The 24,022-nt window shown below is 41.5% G+C and overlaps 1 protein-coding gene across 5 annotated transcripts in view; it reads right to left on the bottom strand.

Moving 5' to 3' along the window:
- The window catches only part of BORA (BORA aurora kinase A activator), a 55,294-nt gene that overhangs the window by 21,972 nt on the left and 9,300 nt on the right, over nucleotides 1-24,022 (bottom strand). For 2 of the 5 annotated variants that reach the window (XM_008172920.4, XM_005306833.4), the window contains exons 4-8: nucleotides 16,237-16,282; nucleotides 7,180-7,261; nucleotides 6,238-6,303; nucleotides 5,443-5,499; nucleotides 2,849-3,072 (exon numbers count right to left, since the gene is read on the bottom strand). In XM_008172920.4, the coding sequence (XP_008171142.1) occupies nucleotides 2,849-3,072; nucleotides 5,443-5,499; nucleotides 6,238-6,303; nucleotides 7,180-7,261; nucleotides 16,237-16,282 (475 nt within the window). The remainder of the gene's footprint in view (nucleotides 1-2,848; nucleotides 3,073-5,442; nucleotides 5,500-6,237; nucleotides 6,304-7,179; nucleotides 7,262-16,236; nucleotides 16,283-24,022) is intronic. The other 3 variants (XM_065581127.1, XM_042861705.2, XM_024109568.3) reach the window with 2 other exon arrangements.

Consider the following 24,022-nt stretch of genomic DNA (forward strand, 5'->3'; position numbering starts at 1 on the left):
ATATTAGGACTACCAGGAGCCAAACTACTGAATAAGGATTTTCCTAATCAACACCCAAATTACTGTTTAGTATTTGTATTATTGTTACACTACAATGTTTCATCTCCCAAATGGCAGATACCCCAAAGCAGAATGGAATATTGCCCCCAATGCAGTGACTGACTGAGTAGCCTACACACTGCCACTGTTGGATATTTTAACGGAATCCAACTATCTGAAGGACATAACTTTAAAGTCAGCCAAAAGAGACCTTTCATCTGAAAGAGTCAAAAGAAGCTGTGCTCTTATCTCAGGCCAAGTCTACAGTAGGAACAGTTTGCTGTCATAGGTATAACCAGTGTATTATATTGGTAAAGTAGTAATTGTGTGGACACAGTTTACTGGTGAAACTGCGGTTTTGCCAAAATAGCTTATTCTAGCTCCCCATACAAAATAATTTATACTGGCAAAAGCACAGTTTTGGAGGTATAACTGCATGTACACTCAGCGTTTTTGCCAATACAGCTATAATGGTCAGAGACCACACACATCACACCTCTGACTAACATAACTATGCCAGCAAATGTCTTTTGTGTAGAGCTATCCTCAGCAGGAAGTAGCAATTTGCACAACATCACCAGAAACTGAGTTGGAGCTAAGAAAACAACATTCAGACATTTGTGCCTTGGTTGTGATCTTGTCTTCAACAAGTATAATATGCTCCTGGCTGGCTGAATGTCTCATTTAAAGTGAGTTTGTGTTGGAAACTGATGGCTCAAGAAATTGATGATAGTTCACTTTAAGGGACTTCCAATTCACCTGTGTATTATAGCATGCTAGAGGCGCATCTGTATTTTACATTGCCAGATCTGAGAGTTCTGAACGATCACAAATGAGTAAACAGCACTGTAAACGTTGCAGTTCTGTAATACAATATCATCCTTTCAAGGAAAATACTTATTTTATTTTGAAGTGTAAAAAAAGGTTTGTGCCTTTTTTGCTTTATTATGTATAGGGCTTCTGATTTTTGGTTTTATTCTTGATACAAATGAGTGGCGGAGGAAAGAGAAATTGGTGTTTATCCACTGAATACCAGAAAAACACCACAAATGGTTACTTGTATCTAAGGCTTGTCTACACAGAGAAGTAATGCAGACTACAGAGGAGAGATTTCTAAAGTGCACTAAACATGCTGCATGTTAACTGGTCTATGTAGATCCTTCTGGTACTTAAGGTTCCCTAGGGTGCTTTGAAGTCATGTTGTTTGAAACGTTATGATATTAAAGCACAAATTACTTATTATAGTATACTTAAGCAGAAAGCCCCGAATCCACCCGTATATTTTATATATCTACAGAAAACTTGAAAATTGAAACAAATACCACCACCCCCCAAAAGCAAAAGCCCTAACTACATATAAATATCCGTAAAGTTTTCCTCATTCTGCTTTTCTTTTTTTTTAAATTAAAAAATCATGTTTTGCCTACTTTCCCCAGAAATACTATGGATTACTAGAGAATTAGTAGGTTTAGGATATACACCAAGCAAGCAAACCCTGGTTGAGAAAGGATGTGATTTTTATTCAGATTGTTAGCTTTTTGTTAACAATTGTTTGGAGAATGAATCTTTAACATTCAACACATCCCTTTCAATTAACGGTTAAAGAAATCTCACAACTTCACTCAGACCATGGAGTTCTCTGTAAACTCAGGGAAGACCAGATTTTACATTCCCAATATTTCCAAAGTGTTTGTTTTTTTTAAACAAGCATAGAACAACCCCCTTTTAGGTACATTGGGTCATTTATACTATTCCTAGAGAGAGAAAAAAAAAAGCGAGGGGCACAAATCTTTCTCCTTTGCAGATCAACTTTAAGGGACAGCAACTAGAGCAATTATATACACCAAATGGTGTTTTGGGTAAATAAATTAAATATATGGAGATATACCTATCTCATAGAACTGGTAGGGACCCTGAAAGGTCATTGAGTCCAGTCCCCTGCCTTCACTAGCAGGACCAAGTACAGATTTTGCCCCAGATTCCTAAGTGGCCCTCTCAAGGATTAAACTCACAATCCTGGGTTTAGCAGGCCAATGCTCATACCACTGAGCTATCCCTTCCCCCCTACTAATCAAGCCAAGGACTAACATGATATTTTTGGTATGCAAACTTCGTAAACTCATGAAGGCATGGCTGCAATATGATCTCAGCCAATAAAGTCTTTCTGTAAAATGCATCCTATATCGAAAGATCAAAGAGACTTCACAAGCTACTCATATTCAAATCATTACCTCTCATTCTCTCATGTCAATATAATTCAGACACAAATACCATTGGGCAGAGAAAATGGCAGCTCTTCAACAGTGAATATCAGCACTACACAACAATTTGATAGTGAAAGAAAAGCATAAAATTGAAGTTAAAAAACATGAAGTTTTACTTAGGCACAATTTAGTTTCAAAATTGGAATTTGACCAGGACCCTTAGTATTAACACCACTCTTTAATTACTTCAGTTGTATAAACTATTCAAAAGTGGCACTTCAGCTGATGAAATCTGATCAGACGCACTCAGAAGTGGTTCTGCTGCTTTAGAATCAGAGGGGTAGCCGTGTTAGTCTATATCCACAAAAACAATGAGGAGTCCAGTGGCACCTTAAAGACTAACAGATTTATTTGGGCATAAGCTTTCGTGAGTAAAAATGTTGCATCTGAAGAAGTGGATTTTTTACACAGAAAAGCTTATGCCCAAATAAACCTGTTAGTCTTTAAGGTGCCACCCGACTCCTCGTTGTTTTTGGTGTTTTAGAGAATTTCACGTGTACCAGATAAATCAGTACATACACAAAGAAATTGAAAAGCCTTCTTACTGAACTAGATGTTTCCACAGGGCTTCTGCACCGGGCTGGAGAAATATCGATTGAACACAGCACTCCAAGTGATGCTGGTGGATTATTACAAGGGCTTTGTGGAGAAAGAGACAAACACTCAGATACACTTCCATTCTCATCTAAAAACAGCTTTCTTCTCAGTGATGAGGAGCTTAGGCTTTCCTGAGACTGGTCTGCAAATTCTTCTGTTCTAAAATATTCACCTAAAGAAAAAAGAAAAAGTTTGTTGGCAAGTTTAATTAGCCAGTCTTGTCTTATTTCTCCTGTCTACAGAAAAAGTATGGGGGAACAAAGGGGACAAGGACCCTTCCTGCACAGCCACAAACAGCCATTGAATTCTGTAACTGCTGAAATGGTTAATAATGTTTTAGCCATGCTGTGGGCATTAGACTAAGCAGCGTTATAATAAGGTTAATATAAAATCAGTGTTTTCCCCCCATAAAGGCTGGGTTTACTAAAATGTGCTGTAATGTGATTTTTCCCCACACATGGAGGCTGGTCCAAATGTATCAACCCCAGTTTAGACATGACAATGTTGAATAGTTTCTGCTGAACTGTTCTGGTTGTGTAGACAAAGCTTTTCGGATAGCTGCCATTCCAAGTGACCATGCTTACAGAACTCCCATAGAATCACAGGACTGGAAGGAACCTCGAGAGGTCTTCTAGTCCAGTCCCCTGCACTTATGGCAGGACTTAGTATTATCTAGACCACCCGATTGTCCAACCTGTATGTAGTGGAATGCACATTCTGGCCACCTTACCAAAGAAAAGATGGACAGGCAGGAAGTACCCAGCCAGAAACTTTTCTAAATGGAAGACTGAATCAAGTTATTCCGGGGGCGGCAGGGGGGGAGGGGGTGTTTGCCTCCAGCATTTATAATAGTGTTATGCATTAAAAAAAAAATACATATAGAGAACCCCATCCACCAATGTAGTTCAGAGATAGGAAGGAGTCGAGTCACAAAACCACGGTAGGGATAGAGACTGGTAATCTTATTTGCAGTAAGTTGAAAATTCTAAATATTCCATCCAGTCTGTTGCTATGGGTTGAAAGCCGCACCACCGTAAGACAAGCTGAAAGAAACATTCTGCACCTAAAACCTGGCTCCTCCCCCTGCTCCTTGGGTCCTGCAACATCTCTTCTTGCAGTGGCTGGCTCATGCTTTGTAGCAACACCAAAGAAAAAATAGTTACTCACCTTCTCGTAACTGTTGTTCTTCGAGATGTGTTGTTCACGTCCATTCCAATCAGTGCACACGCCGCGTGCACGGTCGTCAGAAAGTTTTTCCCTTAGCAGTTCCCGTCGGGTCAGCTGGGGAACCCCCTGGAGTGATGCCTTCATGGCACTCAATATATGACCCTGCTGACCCGACCCAACCCATCTTCAGTTCCTTCTTACTGTCCATGGTAGCCGTTGGAACTGTGGCTCGCTTGCTTTGCAAGTGCTCCCTTAGCACAGTTACCTAGTCTAGTTCTTCTTCTTGTTGTCTTGTTTTGTAGTTGTTAGTATAGTTATAGTTAGTATAGGTGTTCGTGAGTAGGCTCTTTCCCTGTCCCCTCATCCCTTCTTGGGCTCTGGGGCATGCTGGGAGCCCAAGGCTTTAAGTCTTGCAGCGCATGCCACAAGCCCATGCCAAATAATGACCCCCACGACTCTTGCCTGAGGTGTCTGCGCGTGCACACGTGATTGGAATCGACGTGAACAAGCACTCGAAGAAGAACTATTTTTGGTAAAAGCACCCTATCTGTAAAAATCAGGTTGCTGGAATGAGGTTGAGTTGCATTTTTTGTTGTGCTGTTTCTCACTTACCTTTTTCCCTATAAGCTGTTTGCGTCAGTCACACAGCGGATGTGACTAGGAAGTAGTAACTTATGTGAACTATGTGGCCCCAACTAGAGGTAAAGGGAATAAGATGGACTGGTCTAGAATAGCTTATTGAACTCTTGCTACCCAAGTTCTGTTATATAACTCCTGCTTTTTAAGTATTTCACAGAAAGCAAACATTTCCTTTAGATAGGTCAGTGTGCAGTGCAGATAGTATGCACAGTCTTCCTAGTCTGTGTAGTCTAGAAAACCATGGATATTTTCTTTGGACTCAAGACCTGTGGTCTTCCATTATACCGATGATAAACATGAGGTTACTGTATACAGTTTTTAAATTCCTGCAAAATTGTCATGCAAACCCAATCTAGCAATTGAGACTATTAGTCTTCCATAGCTAACTTCCAAACCATCCTACATTATGAACGCTGGCCCATACTTTAACATCTTATCTTTTTAAATATAACAATACAACGTTTATGTACACTTTTATCATTGTCCTATCATTCCCCATCCCTCCACCTTTTGTTTTTGTCCTCCCTTGCCGAGCCATGTCCAAATTAGAGCAGGAGCTCCACAGGACAAGGAGCTGTTATCTGTCGAAAACAACATTTGTACTTTGGGCAATTCTATGAATACTCAATTTTGATTCACACTAGGTTTCCAGTGCATTGTACCGCCATTCCTAATCAGGATGCAAAATAGATTTTCAATTTAGACATTCATACATAAAGTACAACACAGGACATACCTAATATTTTTTCTAAGTTAAAATCCACAGGCAAAGACAATACTGTCTGACAAGCAGCTGCAATGAATAAAAACAATGAAATTAGCCTACAGTAACTTAGTCAACTAGTGCAAGTAAAAGGTTTAACTTTAAATTGTATTTAACACATCGCTAGTTAAATTAGTGAAACACAATGTGTTGCCATGAGGAAAAGGGAAAAACTTATTAGGCCTGTGGTCCTGAATTGGCTACAGTGTAAGGAGCAAATCAGGCTCAGGGATAAGTGAAAAGGGTTGTTACACACAAGCTCTCTAGATGGCACCATGTCCAGCTGTACCTTAGCTGGGAGAAAGGCCTTAAAAAAAAAAAAAAAATCAATGGAATACCCTGAAAATTATGTGTTTATATACAGGTTTCAGAATATAGGTTCTGTGACCTTGTACAGAATTGAGGGGAGAGAATCTTTATATATAATGTAATTAAGTTAGTATGCAATTTGGGCTTCAAAAGCATAAACAGAACATTACGTGTAATACTACATGTACTCCAAAAAACACAGTTATTCCTAGACAAATAGTAACATAAGTACCTTGCTGAATTGGGGCCTAAATACATGCCTAACTTTAAGCACTAAGTTGTCCCACCGAATGAGACTACTCATGTGCGTAAAGTTAGGTAAGTGCTCAAGCCCCCTGGCAGTACTGAAGTCAAACAAACTTGTTTTTAAAAAGGGGTTCAGTTAGCTTAAAATAAAAACTTCTTATATTACTTTGAGTGCACGTTCATTTTGTCAACTTGATACTGTTTTATACCAACCATTGCTTTTTCCAGGTTGCACAGTTAGCTGTCTTCCAATCGGTGAAATGTTATTTAAATCTATACCTGTAAAGCATCATTTAGATAAATTAACTTAAAACTTAAATACAAGCTTTTTATCATTCTGAAACATAACAATAAAGTGAAAACATTTAGTCCGATTGTATTGAGGAACATCTCAAAAATAGTTAGCTACAATAAAAATATTGTAATACTTTAGTTTACATCAAAACCAAAATATTTTCAGAGCATAAAACTAGAACATGATGTTTGCAACTAAGTTTGGGACAGATTTAAAAAAAAAAAAAAAAAAACCTAGAGAGACAAGGGTCAGAGAAGCCAGAGAGAGGTTTCATCATTTTTTCTCATCAGTTTACGTTGTAACAGTTTTCCATCAGAAAATGCAATTCAATTCAAATCTTAAAGTGTCTCAAATTATGTTGATTTTCCCAAAGATTTGTGATGGGCAGGGAAGGAGGGGGGAAGGGAGAGATGAAGGGAACACAAGTGAAAAAGTTATTATAGTGTCAAAAGGTCATTCATGACATTTTAGGAATGAAAAGCTTCAGTTTTTCTTTTCAAATTGACTGTTTTGAAATTTATTTTGGATTATGTTATATTAAAAAAATCAAAACTAAACACTTTGATCATTTTTTTAAAATACTCAATTCTAGAAAATTTGGTGGGTTCAATAAATATAAGAATCTGTTCAATTTTCCTAGTCAATATAATTATGAGATCAGTGATAGGATCAAGTTCACAGGAACTGAAAAACCTAACTTATTAGGCAAAATCCTGGCCCCACTTAAGTGAGTATTCCCATCTAATCACGCTGTCTATAACTTTTTATAAAAGTTAAGCATATACATATTAATCATGCAAAACAGCTGATTTCTAAATTTAAGCTACTAAAAGACACTTTTAGAGACATACACAACTTACATTTAGTGGAATGAAACTGGGAAACTTGCTTCCCTTCATGATCTGTCCAAGGAGAGGGAACGATAAGACTTTTGGTGAAAAACTAGAGGAAAAAATATAACAATTGGATAGGCTTAATGTTTGGGAGTATCTACTTAATTTTATAGATATGTATTTACAAGCAACTAGTTGTAAATCTTGAGTTTTGATTCTTGTGGGCATGTTTAACATAGCCAAGATTAATCAAAATTCACTTTGGAACAGCTGATAGCTTTCTATCAGATTTCTTCAGTCACTTATTTTCAAATTCCCTCTCTGAGATACAGCCCAAAATACCAATCAAAATGTTAACCTTACTGTAACAATTTGAAGAGCCCCATCTTTTCCTAATTCCGAAGTATACTGGTGCGTATACCATGTTAGCTTTGACAAAGCTTTCTTCGCACATCTGTATTGACACACTCAATGCTGGTATCTAAAACATGTCTCATTACTCCAGCAGAGATTGAGGAAGAGTGAATAGATTTTAAGAGGTTCCATGTACTCTGCAGCAAGCTGGAGCTAAGTTCTGAGGCAATATAGTGCAGCAGAATGGAAATCACATTTTCAGTACACCACAGTTTTGTACTGACAATTCAGATGCTTTGTAGAAGCAATCAAGAGGAAGTTGAAGTCGTTATTGAAGATGAATAGGTGGTGACTGTTGGGGCTTTTGGCACCTTAAAAGACATTTAGGATCATAGAAATAAGCATATTTATGGTAGGTTTCTGCTAAAAGTCAACAGTATTTGACACTTAAATCATCACCTTTATATCTGAGCATTTCCAAAATCCAAACCTAAAGGTGATGGAGGACATGATAAAAACCTGGATAAACAAGGGAGAAATCCCCCCACCCCAACCAATACAAGCAAGGCCCAAAACACAGACAAAAGGAAAACTGGAGTAACTGGACTTCTTTGAGATGTGCTGACCGTATATTCCATTGACAGTGCACATGCACTCGAGATTGGAGTCTTTTGGCCAGCAGTGTCCATTAGGGTATACGTCACAAGTGTCCTTATTCCCAAGCCATGGACATAAAGAACAAAGTTGGACAACTGCCACTTTGTTCCCTTACCACCATGGAACTTGATGGATATAAGACTCCAAACCAGAAAGGAAGAGAGGTAGGTTGTGAAACATATGGCTGACATCTCAAAGAATTCCAGTTACAGCACAGGTAAGTACATATTCAACTTATATTGACTCACAAGCAATGAGGATGGGAGCTCAGAGTCTAGGAACATGAAGATTGGAATGTAGCTTTCCCAACTGTAGTTATCAGATCTCGAGGCTTCAGTGACAGACTAGTACTTCACAAATGTGTGAACAGATACCCAGGTAGTTGCTTTACATATGTCTAAAACAAACATTTTTCAAAGATGCTGTGGAGGTTGAACGAAAGAAGGAGGAGGATCTACTTTAGCCACCTCATAAAAGTTGGATATCTATCTAGATAGGCTATGTTTCATATTTGTATGTCGGAGGGCATTGGCATTCTACTAGCAAAAGATTAAACCTTTCAGAGATCTACTCCAAAAACGATTTATGGCAGTAGCAGAAATGGTGAAAGACCTGTTTTGCTGCCAAGACCATCTCTTAGAAGAGCATAACTTGGGGAGCGGGGGGGGGGTGGGGTGGAATATGGGCAAATGAATCTCTTGGTTCAGAGGAAAATTCATAGTAATTTTAGGAAGAAACTTGGGATGCATCCTAAGGGATATTTCATCTGGATAGAAAACTGTATAAGGTGAGTCCACCATCAAGGCGTGGATTTTAACTCTTCTCAAAGAGAGAATCACATTTAAAAGTGCCATTTCCATAGACAAATGTAATAACAAACTTTGCCTTGGATTAAAAGGTGGGTGCATTAGGATAGATAAGACCTAATTAAGGTTCCCCTATAGAGGAATTCTTCGTCGGAAAATACCTTGGTAAGATCCATCACAAAACCTTATAATACTCACATGAGGAAAAAATTGTGTCTCCCTCTACAGGAGAGGGATGCACAGAGGTGAACACTGAACACACTTATTGAAAGATGTTTCAGGTCAAGTATATATTATAAAGTATCATGAATCAGCATCCTGTGGAATTCAAGATCTCTGCTGCTACCAAGAGAAAAAAATCTTTCATTTTGATGAGTAGATTGGATCAGTAGAATCTCTTCCACTATTTAATATGTTGTTGGGATTTTTTTGGTGTGTGTGAGTGTTTGTTTTAAAGCAGATGTACAACAGGACTTTAAGTCTAACCTCCCTCCAGCAGTCAGATGATGAAATGGAGGTACTCTAGGCCCCGTTCCTTCATGTTGTATCAACAGGTATGGAATTAGAGATAATGTCTTTGGTTGGTAGACCGAAAGATTCTCAGCCACACTGATACAATTAAGATAATTTTGGCTGAGTTCTGCTGGATCTTGCGTCAGACTGTTGGGATCAACAGAACTGGTGGGTATGCATAAATGATGGTTCATAACCACAAAAATCAGAAAGATATCTGAAAGTGAGCCTGAGGTGATGTCAGGACTTCAGTTCAAGAGGGGATACTTGTTGCTTCTATCTGTTGCAAAGAGGATAACCCCCATCCCAAGATGATGTTGCAAAGGACCAAGTCCTTGATCTCCCACATTGATGGGAGAGTTGCCTGCCAAGAGGGAGATTCAATGTCTGATTCACCAATTGGTGGATAGAAAGCTGGCTAGATCGTCGGGCTCAACGGGTAGTGATCAACGGCTCCATGTCTAGTTGGCAGCCGGTTTCAAGTGGAGTGCTCAGGGGTTGGTCCTGGGGCCGTTTTTGTTCAATATCTTCATTAATGATCTGGAGGATGGCGTGGACTGCACTCTCAGCAAGTTTGCAGATGACACTAAACTGGGAGGAGTGGTAGATACGCTGGAGGGTAGGGACAGGATACAGAGGGACCTAGACAAATTAGAGGATTGGGCCAAAAGAAACCTGATGAGGTTCAACAAGGACAAGTGCAGAGTCCTGCACTTAGGACAGAAGAATCCCATGCACTGTTACAGACTAGGGACCGAATGGCTAGGAAGCAGATCTGCAGAAAAGGACCTAGGGGTTACAGTGGATGAGAAGCTGGATATGAGTCAACAGTGTGCCCTTGTTGCCAAGAAGGCTAACGGCATTTTGGGCTGTATAAGCAGGGGCATTGCCAGTAGATCGAGGGACGTGATAGTTCCCCTCTATTTGACATTGGTGAGGCCTCATCTGGAATACTGTGTCCAGTTTTGGGCCCCCACACTACAAGAAGGATGTGGAAAGATTGGAAAAAGAGTCCAGCGGAGGGCAACAAAACTGATTAGGGGGCTGGAGCACATGATTTATGAGGAGAGGCTGATGGAACTGGGATTGTTTAGTCTGCAGAAGAGAAGAATGAGGGGGGATTTGATAGCTGCTTTCAACTACCTGAAAGGTAGTTAGTCTGTTAGTCTTAAAGGTGCCACAGGACCCTCTGTTGCTTTTTACCTGAAAGGGGGTTCCAAAGAGGATGGATCTAGACTGTTCTCAGTGGTACCTGATGACAGAACAAGGAGTAATGGTCTCAAGTTGCAGTTGGGGAGGTTTAGGTTGGATATTAGGAAAAACTTTTTCACTAGCAGGGTGGTGAAGCATTGGAATGGGTTACCTAGGGAGGTGGTGGAATCTCCTTCCTTAAAAACCTCTAAGGTCAGGCTTGACAAAGCCCTGGCTGGGATGATTTAGTTGGGAATTGGTCCTGCTTTGAGCAGGGTGTTAGACTAGATGACCTCCTGAGGTCCCTTCCAACCCTGATATTCTATGATTCTATGAATTCCATAACCTGATTGCCTCTTGGCATAATGGGGAAGATCTCTTCCCCCCCGCCCTTCTCTGGTTATGTAAACATGGTTGTTGTGTTACCAATCATAATTTGGACTGATTGGTCTTCTTGACTATTTCAAAGGCACACAAGCCTTTGTCCAATATGTCCAAGCAGCACAGGACATGCCCTTACTGTGGTGTTTGGATTCAATTTTATCCAGAGATATTAAGGCAGACATGTTCTCGAACCTATCTTGAGGTAGACACTTAAGGAGTCTAGGATTGGTCATATGAGCTCCACTCTTGGAATTGGTATTAACTTGCATTTCTCCATGCTGAATTTTGGGCCAAGAGGGGTTAACAGCTCAAGAACGCAATGAATCACATCTCTCACTTGAAAAGCTTTTTTCAAACTAACCACTTTTGGTAGTCAGACCTGTTCATGATGACAACAGCACCTCCTTTATCAGCCTCTTTGATTATAATGTCAGGGTGGTTTCTGAGGCTGTGGATGGCATTGCGTTCTGCACGACTGATGCCTTAGAGCCCCGACCGGGGTTATTCTATCTACTACCCAAGATCCACAAATCCGGAAATCCTGGACGCCTCATCATCTATCTCACTGAAGGACTGTCTGGATAGGTTTCAGAGTAGCAGCCGTGTTAGTCTGTATCTGCAGACAGACTCCTATTCTTTTTGTCTGGATATGTGAACTCTCTACTCAGACCCTATGCCACCAGCACTCCCAGCTATCTCCGTGACACCACTGATTTCCTGAGAAAACTACAATGCATTGGTGACCTTCCAGAAAACAACATCCTAGCCACCATGGATGTAGAGGCTCTCTACATAAACATCCCACACACAGATGGAATACAAGCTGTCAGGAGCAGTATCCCTGATGATGCCACAGCACAACTGGTTGCTGAGCTCCGTGACTTTATCCTCACACACAACTATTTCAAATTTGATGACAATATATACCTCCAGACCAATGGCACCGCTATGGGCACCCGCACGGCCCCACTATATGCCAACATTTTTATGGCTGATCTGGAACAACGCTTCCTCAGCTCTCGTCCACTCACGCCCCTTCTCTACCTACGCTACATTGATGACATCTTCATCATCTGGACCCATGGGAAGGAGACTCTGGAAAAATTCCACCACGATTTCAACAGCTTCCACCCCACCATCAACCTCAGCCTGGACCAAGCTACATGGGAGGTCCACTTCCTAGACACCACGGTGCAAATAAGTGACGGTCACATTACCACCACCCTATACCAAAAACCCACCCACAGCTATGCCTACCTTCAGGCCTCCAGCTTCCATCCCAGACACACCACACGATCCATTGTCTACATCCAAGCACTGAGGTACAACCGCATCTGCTCCAACCCCTCAGACAGAGACCAACACCTACAAAATCTTCACCAAGCATTCTCAAAACTACGGATACCCGCACAAGGAAATAAAGAAACAAATCAATAGACCCAGACGTGTACCCAGAAGCCTCCTACTGCAAGACAAGCCCAAGAAAGAAACCAACAGAACTCCACTGGCCATCACCTACAGTCCCCAGCTAAAACCTCTCCATGCATCATCAGTGATCTACAACCCATCCTGGACAACGATCCCTCGCTTTCACAGGCCTTGGGAGGCAGGCCAATTCCTCGCCCACAGACAACCCGCCAACCTTAAGCATATTCTTACCAGCAACCACACACCACACCATAGTAACTCTAACTCAGGAACCAATCCATGCAACAAACCTCGATGCCAACTCTGTCCACATATCTACACCAGCGACACCATCACAGGACCTAACCAAATCAGCCACACCATCACCTGTTCATTCACCTGCACGTCCACCAATGTAATATACGCCATCATATGCCAACAATGCCCCTCTGCTATGTACATCGGCCAAACTGGACAGTCCCTACGTAAAGGGATAAATGAATACGAATCAGATATTAGGAATGGCAATACACAAAAACCTGTAGGAGAACACTTCAATCTCCCTGGACACACAATAGCAGATCTAAAGGTAGCCATCCTGCAGCAAAAAAACTTCAGGACCAGACTTCAAAGAGAAATTGCTGAGCTTCAGTTCATCTGCAAATTTGACACCATCAGCTCAGGATTAAACAAAGACTGAATGGCTAGCCAACTACAAAAGCAGTTTCTCCTCCCTTGGTGTTCACACCTCAACTGCTAGAAGAGGGCCTCATCCCCCCTGATTGAACTAACCTCGTTATCTCTAGCCTGACTCACTCTTGCTTGCATATTTATACCTGCCTCTGGAAATTTCCATTACATGCATCCGACAAAGTGGCTATTCACCCACGAAAACTCATGCTCCAATACGTCTGTTAGTCTATAAGGTGCCACAGGACTCTTTGCTACTAATTGGGATAGGAATATATACACAGGTAAAAAGAGAGAGCCAGTTTGTGAAGCATGGACAGCAAGCAGTTCAATCTCAAAACCAGAGGTGTTGAGAAGGAACTGAATGGCAATTGGTCTGCTCCATCCTTTATACCCTCAGTGTGAGACACAAGGACAGTCAGGGTGCATGCACAGCCACAATAGATTCCTATCTCAAGCAAATGAGGTGCATGTGTACCATAAGTGGAATGTGTATATGAACAATAATTCAAAGAAGAATCAATCATTACTAACGAAAACTAACCACTAATGTCAAACACCTAACCAACAGAGCTATTGTTTCAGGCTCTTCAAATCAGGAAGACCACAGTCCACAAGATTAACAATTTAGGTTTCAAAAGTAATTCCATCGGAAAGGCTAGATTTAATTTTTTTTTAAATAAAAGCTTAGACTGGAACACAATTCCATAGCAACAGATACATTCCATGGCAAATTTTCTGACTGACAAAGCCCCTGTTTTTACTTAAAGGGGAAAAAAAGGACAAAAATTCACTCAATAAAATATTGTAGGGAAGGGCAACAACAGTAATAAGCACCACTTTTTTTTTTAAATCTTAATTTTTTAAATCTTCAGTGTTAGAAAAGAAGAACCATTCCCTTCTGTGACCTTAAAAGCCCCTCCACACTAACTTATCAGGCCTGATATACTCAATAATACTAACAGGATCGGCCAAACCTGCTGACGCAGCAGGTAAACAAACCGACCGAGCCCGTCAGGGTGCTTACCCAGGCGGGCCAGGTGCCAAAGGTTGTCGATCCCTGATTTAAGCACTTAAAGTTAAGTGCCTAAGATGGAAAAATGATTAGAAAAATGGATTACTTGCTCTTCTCTCTGATCAGAAAACTCCCATTACTGAGTACAAGAGACTATGAAAGTAGAGTTTCCAGAAGTGTTGATACTTAAAAGCTGTACATTACAGCAAGCATTGAGATACAGAGACAAGTTGCACCAATGCACTGAAGGAAAGCTCTGGGGGAGGCAGAAGGACTCCAGGGCCCAAAAGGGCCAGGAGACTGGAGTCTAGGGATAATTCTGGGCCAAAGAAGACCTTGCCAGAAAGGATTAAAAAAATCACCACATCACACACACAAGCAGATTTGACTGGAAGCTAGAAAACATTAAAGAAATAATACCCAAAGCAGGATGAAGTCTGACAGGTTGGAGAAATCTGCTCCCATGGGGAGCTCTTTCACTGACTAGAGCGAGCGAGAGAATTGGTTAGAACGCTAGTTCCCAAACTTGTTCCGCCGCTTCTGTGGGGAAAGCCCCTGGCGGGCTGGGCCGGTTTGTTTACCTGCCGCGGCATCCACAGGTTTGGCCAATCACGGCTCCCAGTGGCCGCGGTTCACCGCTCCAGGCCAATGGGAGCTGCTGGAAGCGGCGGCCAGTACATCCCGCGGCCCGCCTTGGCCTGGGACGGAGAACTGTGGCCACTGGGAGCCGCGATTGGCTGAACCTGCGGACGCCGCGGCAGGTAAACAAACTGGCCTGGCCCGCCAGGGGCTTTCCCTGTACAAGCAGCGGAACAAGTTTGGGAACCACTGGGTTAGAAAATTCCAAAGAGAGCAGTTAAGATACTGGATGGTGCATGAGCACCACTATAGGTAGCTCAGACTGCTGATACCCTTGGGGATGACCAAAAACAAACAAAATCTCACACACTGCTTTAGTGCAAGACAGATAAGACCTAGAGAGCTGAAATCATGAGATGAGCATCTTACACAGATGATATCTTTAGTGAACTAAATATCTTCAGTCAAAATTTTATTATCTTGTAGAGATGTATTTTTAGATCCTAACCATGATTGCATGTGATCTTATGAATTGCCTTATTGCACACCAGTCAATCATTCAAGGTAAGTACCTATGAGGCATTAGTACCCTTAATGAAAAAAAAAAAAAAGAATTATGAGAAGGACAAGTTATTCTTAAAAGGATACATCTAACTCTACAGACTTGCAGTACTTTCTCCTACTGTTGGCGCAGTAGAGCAGGGCTAGACAACAGGGTGGGGGGGAAAAGCATCATCACACTAACTCTTCCACCATTCCTACAACCAGCACTAGTTCACAAATGGAAAGAGTACTAGTGTAGGCAACCCCACAAAAAGCAGTTCTCTCCTCCATATCTCTAAGGTGAGATTCTGGTAGAAACTCCTTTAGCTATGTTTTTGGACCCATGGCATTTGTGGCAGAGTTGCCCATCTGCCAGTGACAGTTACTGAACAGATGGCTGTTTAAATTCTCTTTAAAAAAAGTAATTCGGGTCAGAAGTAACAGGGGCAGCCAACTCTACAATAAGATTTTTCCCTCAGTGAAAAAGCAAAGATTGCCGGGCACCATGATAACTGCAAGCAGGACTTAGAAACATGGAGATTCAACTCCTGGGTATTTTGAAAACAGTCATCTGTTCAGGTGATATTTTTGTGAAGTGCTCTAAAAGACTTGTGCCACATTTCAGGTCTAGATAACAAAAGATCACATAAAAGTCCCAAAGTCTGCTTCTTCGGCCTAAAGCTATAGAGTGGAGGAAATCAAATAAAAACCACAAATAAGGATTCCCATTCTAAAACTACAAGAGATAAGCAATAAACTGCATGGTCTTCTACTAACCATTAAAATACCACATGCTCTTGGTGGAGAACTACCTCATACTTTGTAAAGTTGCTTTGCAAAGTTGCTAGATAACGCTGAAAATTTACTTTTTTACCATTGTTCATTTTACCCATATACACACACAATATTAATATCTGGTTTAATACCAATAGCAATTTTAATTACCTCTTCAATGGCTTTCTGTCTTTTGTCTTCCATCTCTTTATCTATTCTAAACAATGCAAATGAAAAAAATAAATAAATTACCAATGCCATTACTGCATTTGATGGTTCAAATAAATGAAAAGAACCATTTTTATAAAAGATTAAGATTAGCTGCCTTTTAAAATAAATCACAATTTACTCTATGTATAATATTCTTAATATACTGTGTGCAATTCCTTTGTATTGCAAGTTGATAAGTGTTTACTGTACTCAGACAATTAACTTTAAAGAAGGAGTTCCGACTTCGGGCAATTTTGTAATGACAGTTTACACAGTAAGTGATTTACTTTGTAATCTTCTGTATGATCCCTTTTACTATTATGAAAGATATTTCTATTTGAATGAAATCGGTCTTGGTCATAATACAGCTTCTCTTTTCACCTAAATCTCTGCAGAGTCTGATTTTGAATGCTTCTATAAGCAACTTTTAAAATTACTATAAAATAGACATAAAGAGAAACTCACTCTAGGATCAAACAGGACAAGGAATTAGACCATAAAGAAGAAAGCTCTTTAAACAGAATAAAAGTAAAACCACAATGGAAAACAAATGAAGGAACTTGTATAGCTTTATTTGACATTATCTACTTCTTCCCCAACTAAAGGTTCCCTCTTCAAGTGGCTTGTAAACACGTTATCCCAGCCCAACACAAAAATCACATCAAATATCTGAGTTAAGAGTTTATACAATCTCCAACACAAAATAGGCAATTCCAAAAGTAAGCTTGTATTAAATGGTATTTCCCCTAGTTCAAACATTTCTCTGCCATATTCAAATGATTTGTATAGCTTTTCACAAGTGATACTGTTTCCTTTTTGTGTCACCATAACTGACAAAGCTTCACTATACCAGTCATTAGGAGGCTTATAAATGACAACCAAAGAAATCCATACTGAAGAACAGCAGAGGCATGAAAATATTTATATAGAAGTTTATGTGAATAAACTCTTCAGACCACATAAATTATATATTTAGAAAGGACTGGATACAGCATTTGGATAACTGATATAAGTGCTTTTTCTTTGGGCAGTGAAGTTTGGAAAGTGCAAAAGCAAAAACAACAAATGTAGTTGGCACCGAAAATATCAATCCTGTATGCATCTTTAAGCCAGGGTCAAAATGTAACCTTGGCACAGTATTCAAGTTGCTATATGGCTTTTTAAACAGCAGATACTTCATACTGTATCATCTAATCGAAAACATCCTGCTTCTACTAGAGGAAAATGAAGAGGATCAAAGCCAGGAGACTGGCCTAGGGCACCCCAAGCAAAAGAACATTTTGTACCAAATGTACAGTAAGAATTACAAGAGACAAACAAGTGTGTTCTGGGTCTTTCAGCTTGAACACATCAGCTGATCGAATACTGCAGTGGAATTTGGGAATAATTTAAGTCGCTAATAGTGATCTCAAAAACCTCTAATAGGTTGCCATTTATGCATGGAATAGGCAAATGTGTCCATGCTCACTTGAGTTTCCTTTCTTTGAGTAATAAGGTCTACATATTTGTTACAATGGTACTTGGGGGTACTGGGGAGGGATAGCTCAGTGTTTTGAGCATTGGCCTGCTAAACCCAGGGTTGTGAGTTCAATCCTTGACGGGGCCACTTAGGGATCTGGGGCAAAATCAGTACTTGGTCCTGCCTAGTGAAGGCAGGGGGCTGGACTCGATGACTTTTCAGGGTCCTTTCCAGTTCTATGAGATAGGTATATCTCCATATTTATTTATTTATTTAGCCTTCTAGCAGCTTGGAGACAAAACCACACTAGTCAGTCACTAGCAGTAGAGGATTATGTTAACTATGCTGTGAGGAAAAAGCACAATTTCTCTTGATACAGCATATTCAACTTAACAAGAAACAAATCCCTGAATGTCAAATTTCATCTTTCTTCTGAATGCTCCATTTGTCTTCAGATTGGTCCAGATCTGTGGACTTATTACTCAAAGAAAGGAAATTTCAAGGAAAAGCATGTATAAGGGTCCCTATTATTCGTCATGCTAAGATTCAAAGATCTGGTACAGGACGATTTTCATAGCAGTGAGCCTCCAGGATAAGAGGCAGGATCAGTCTTTAAATATGGGGATCTGAAACATGGTAACTTTATATGATCTTCTCCACCTTCCCCTGGGCTCAAAGGCATGGAGAAGGCTTTTGCCAAAAGAAAGGAAGTTGTATTGGCTAATATTGGACGACCACTATTATTCCTGAGGGAAAATACAGTCTGCTGGAAATGCACTGCAGTTACACCTTTCACCCACCAGGGGCTTCTGTAACACCAGAAGAGAGGGCAGTGGGCTCATGGTCCAGAGCAGCCAGCTGTGGATAGGGAAGCTGTATTTCTCACAGCAACACGCCTGCGGTGCCAGGCACGGGATGGGGGGAGCAGAGCAGATAGAGCAGACCACAAAGGGTCAGGGGTTAAGAAGGGCGAAAGGGGGGGGGGGGGGGACAGACTGGGGCAGGGGCACAGGAACTAGTGCAGTGAAAGCACTGAGCCAGGGGCTGAATGGGCAAGGGGTGAAGGACCACATGGGACGGGGAGAGGGGGTGGTTGAGTGGAGGTGCAGGGCCACATGGGGACAAGGCTAAATGTGCCTGACTGAATGGAGAGGCTAGGGGTCAGCCAGGGTCTGCATGGGAGGGGGATCCCCAATTCCTTAACACTCCCCTCACCCAAAAAACTCAACTATTCCATACTTCTCCCACCCACACCCAGCAACCCTCCAGGTTCATTCCCAGGCTCCTTTCCAGCAATTACTTCCCTGTACCTCAGCTCCTCCATTACCCTTGACTCCCCCTAAGCCTTTGCACTGCTTCTGAGGGGTGCAGGAAATACATTTCTGTATTGTAGTTTAAGTTCTGTATTAATATGCCTAATAAGGAATGTATTTGTCAAAAAACATTTCCTGATTTGTTTTGTTGCATGTATTATAACAGACATGCTTGCTGACAGGTATTTTTAAATACATTCCCAAAATAATTGAAACTGGTGTGATAATATTTTTATTTTGATAAATAAAATATTCAGAATTTTAAAATATTGTGCACAGAATTAAATTTTTTGTCACAGAATTCCCCCACGAGTACAATATGCTACTCTGAGAAGAGACTGTCAGTGCTCCTAAGAACTGGACTTTGACACTTAAGATGGAATATTTATTGAATTTACTCAAGGGAATAAAAACAGACAATGACAGTTGTGAAGATTCATCATTATCATCACCCCCATAACCGCATTGGTGGTTGGGGCACCATCATTGATAAGCAATCAGCCAATTGTCTCCACCCCTGACGATTGTGTGTCAGTGCTTGAGTCTCCGCGAAGTCCATTCCTGTCCACTCTTATGTTGTCAATCCATCTTTTCTTCTGTCTACCTCTTCTTCTCTTCGCCTGTACTATCCCTTGGAGGATGATCTTGGATAGGCCAGATGATCTTTTACATGGCCGTACCACTTCAGCTTGCGCTTCTTTACGGTCGTCAGGAGGTCTTCATATGACCCAGTGCATTGGGTGATGATGTTGCGGAACTCTTCATTAGTGACGTGGTCGAAGTAGGAGATGCCCAGGATTTTACGGAAGCATCTCATCTCTACTACCTGTATTTTCCATTCAAGATCTGCCATAAGGGTCCATGTCTCACACACATACAGAAAAATGACCAATGCATTCAGCAGTTTCAGTTTGGATTCCAGGGAGATGTTCTTATTCCTCCAAATTGGCTTTAGCTTTGTCCCTGCTGCTGCTGTTTGCATAGTTCTTGCCTGAATTTCTGCCTTGGATCCTTCATCAATGATGATTGCCCCCAAATACTTGAATTGTTTCACTGTCTGCAGCTCTTGTTCACTGACAAATGATATGTGAACGGATCCCATCATGTTTGTTTGGCATCAGCTTGGTTGTCTCTGCACTGATTTCCATGCCATATTTTGTGGCGGTTTCATCCAATTGTTTCACAAGGTTGGCAAGTTCATCTTCGCTGCCTGCCAGGCCATCAATGTCATCAGCTAACTAAAGATTTGAGATTGTTCGCCCCCCCAATGCTGACTGTGCATCTGTGATCTTCTAGGGCATCTGCCATTATGCACTCCAAGTAGATGTTGAACAGTGTGGGCAAAAGAAGGCAGCCTTGCCGGACTCCAATAGTGGTGCGAAACCACTCTCCTATTGTGCCATTGATGAGAACTGCACTGCTGGCCTTGGCACACAGTTGTTTAATGGTAAGAATAAGCTTACAACCAACATTGTACTTCTTCATGGTTGCCCAGGGAGCTTCGTACCATACTCGGTCAAACGCCTTCTTGAAGTCAACAAAGACGTGGTAGATGTCCTGCTGGTGTTGGAAGGACCTTTCACGTAGTGCACGAAGGTTGAAAATCTGTTCTGTGGTACTTCTTCCAGCACGAAAGCCAGCCTGTTCTTCAGCAATGATATGGTCTGCTTGTGGCTTTAATCTGTTCAATATGACTTTCAACATCACTTTGCTGGGGTGGCTAATTAAGATTATGAGCCGGTAATTTTGACACAATTGCAGGTTGCCTCTCTTTGGCAGAGTGATTGGTTACTGTGTCCACGTGGAAGGCCAGCCACCGGTCTGCCAGATCTTGTTGCACATCTTCGTGAGTACATCTATTACTATTTCTCCTCCGAATTTCATCAATTCGGCTGGGATGTTGTCAATACCTGTAGCCTTTCTGTTCTTGAGTGATTTCACAGCTGTCTCCACTTCTTCACACAGTATTGGAAAGTCATCCTCCTCTGTTGAATCTGCGCTGTCTAAGACACTAGGATCTCCATTTGTCTGGTGGTATAGATCAGAGCAGTAATTTGTCCACCTATTGATAATGTCCCTTTCTTCGTCTTGAATTGCGTTAGCTTTGGTCCATCTTTCCTTCATCAGATCTTTTACAACCTGGAAGGCACGTTTGCTATTATCAATATTGATACACTCTTCAATTTCAGAGCATTGTTTTTAAATCCATATCTCCTCGGTCACCTTCATTCCTTTCTTGATCTTTCTGCCAATCACACTATTTATCAGCTCCCTCAGTGCTATTCTTGTCTCTCAAGTTTTCTTCTAATGTCACACATTTGTAGTATTTCATTTGTGACCCATGGGTTTTGTCTTCTTACGATGTTGCCCAAGGATGACCATTGCTGCCTCATTCATTACAGCGTTGAAATTGTTAATTGTTGTTTCTTTGTCTTCCTCTAGAGCAAGCAGCAGAGCAAATTTTCTGCTGATCATTGCTTGGAATGACTGCAATGTTTTGGTCTCTAAGTCAAACTTGGTTCTGATTAACTTTGGCCTGACGATTTCTTTTAGCCTCAGCCAAAAATTTAGCATCACAAGGTCATGATCACTTCCACTATCACCACCGGGGAAGCTGGTGTTTTAGATCTGTTAATCCCAGAACGAAATCGGCCTTGCACCATGATGTAGTTTGGGGTCGGCAGCCTCTGGCACGCGGGCAGAGGGATTTGCTGGCCACGGCTTCCCATCGCCCCAATTGGCCTGGAGCGGTGAACTGTGGCCAGTGGGAGTCGCAATCAGCAGAACCTGCGGACGCAGCAGGTAAACAAACTGGCCCGGTACGCCAGGGTGCTTACCCTGGCGACCCGCATGCCAGAGGTTGCCGACCCCGATGTAGTTGACCTGGATGTGATGTACAGATGCTCCCCGACTTACGCAAGCGTTCCATTCCAGAACGCCTTGCGTAACTCAAATTTTGCGTAAGTCGGAAACATATACCTGACCATTACGCCAAAAACAAAAACACACCACACCACAATACCAAACTCCTATTTCTAGCTTACGGAAAAAGTTCCATATGTTCGGATTTCTGTTAAGTCGGGTTTGCGTAACCCAGAGGGCATCTGTAGACCATTAGGTGTGTGCCATGTTGATCGTCTGGATGCTTTATGTGCTCCTAATGTGTTTGCAGGAACCAGATTGTTATATCTGGCAAACTCCAAAAGTCTCAATCCTCTCCCATTGGTTACCACATTACAAAAAGGGACACAATCTTGTCAATCTGCCAGTGCATCAATACCCACTTTAGCATTCCAATCTCCTTGTAATCAGGATGTTTTTCTTGGGTACCTCATCGATGAGGTCCTGGAGCTGATGGGCAAATTGAAGATTTTTACAATCATCGTAGTTTGTTGTAGGGGCATAGACTTGTACCACTGTGATATTAAACGGTGCTGCCTCTAGACGGATGGAAATAAGCCTGCTGGACACTGGGCAGCATCCTAATACTGAATTCTTGATATCTTTATGCACAAGAAATCCTACGCCATTGACATGTTTGTCCTCTCCACTGTAAGAGTACATGGCCTTCTTTTGTTAGTACCTCTCCAAAGTTCTTCCATCTGACCTGAGATATTCCTAGGAGGTTCCAGGTGTATTGTTCCATTTCATATGAGAGTTCTTTTAACCTCCCTGTTTGTCTCAATGTCCTTACATTCCATGTGGCTATGATGATGTTATCTCTTCCACGGATCCTCTTTGTTGCGGTTACACCAGTAGTATGCTTGTCGTGTCTGCCTTGGTGGGAGATGGATGGCACCATCATTATTAACCCAGGTGGCAATCAATCCAGTATGGACATCATTGACTTGCTCATCATATGGTGTCTTGGGCAAATTTCTAACCCGGTGGAGCCCATCCCTCTCCGGGCAGCCCCCTTTTAGTTGCCTCTTACGACATGCAGGAGGAGCAGTGAGCCTATTCTGTCCCCGGACCCACAGGGGATTTGTGAGGACTACCTGTCTGAATTAAAAGTACAATGCTGTGTTTCATTAAAAAAGGTGTATTTTTTTTTGAAAACAGAAAACACCTTATCTGACTGGAGCTAATAGCCTTCCAGAACCCTACACTAATGGACAAGGAGCATAACACCTCCTGCAAGGGGTTCAATCTGGGAAGTGCTATAAGAAGCAGAATGAGGTTCCCAGGTTGTGTTCTATGACTTCACAGAGCTGGAATAAGATTAATTCCCTAAGGAACTATTTAATGTTGGGATTTCTACAAAACTTCCTCCTCTTGAACATATTAAGAACATTTTACTATGGAGACATGACCTTTTTGCATTGACAATCATACACCCATATGAAGGCCCTTCTGAAGCACTCTAAGGTTATATTTCACATGTTAAACTATGGGCTTTTCACCAGAGAACAGAATAGCTGTATTTTTTTCCCCCTTTTTCTTTTGGGGTCCAGGAAAGCAATAGTCACTTTATCCATGTATTCATTTTAAACCTGTCTGGTCCCAGATAGAGAACTGGTTTTGTAGTAGCTCCAGTGAGATACTGGATCATCTGATGTCTCTGCTAGGTTAATCAAGCCTGAGAGCCATAGCCTCTTCACCCAGAAAGGCATAAGCAATAACACTACTGCTCCTTCACTCTGATTTTGTATGGTCTCAGGCAGCTCTGGAAAAGGTGGAAAGATGTATAGGAGGAACCTTGCTCAGTTTTGAGATGTCTTTCACCACTTTACATCCCAGTTCCTTATACTCAGACACCACAGGGCACTTTTACTGTTTTCAGATGCAAAGAGGCTGACCTGGACCAGCCCACCAAATTGACTTATAATAGTGAGATATTTCTATGTATAGTAGCTATTCTGATAATCCGACTATGGAGTTGGCCTAAACGTGTTTTACCAATGCGAAAACCCTATCAGACACATATACTATTACAAGCAGAAGAGGCCTGTTAGGAGCAGACCTTAATCAAACA

This window comes from Chrysemys picta, chromosome 1 (genome assembly GCF_011386835.1).
Source record: "Chrysemys picta bellii isolate R12L10 chromosome 1, ASM1138683v2, whole genome shotgun sequence".
Lineage (NCBI taxonomy): Eukaryota > Metazoa > Chordata > Testudines > Emydidae > Chrysemys > Chrysemys picta.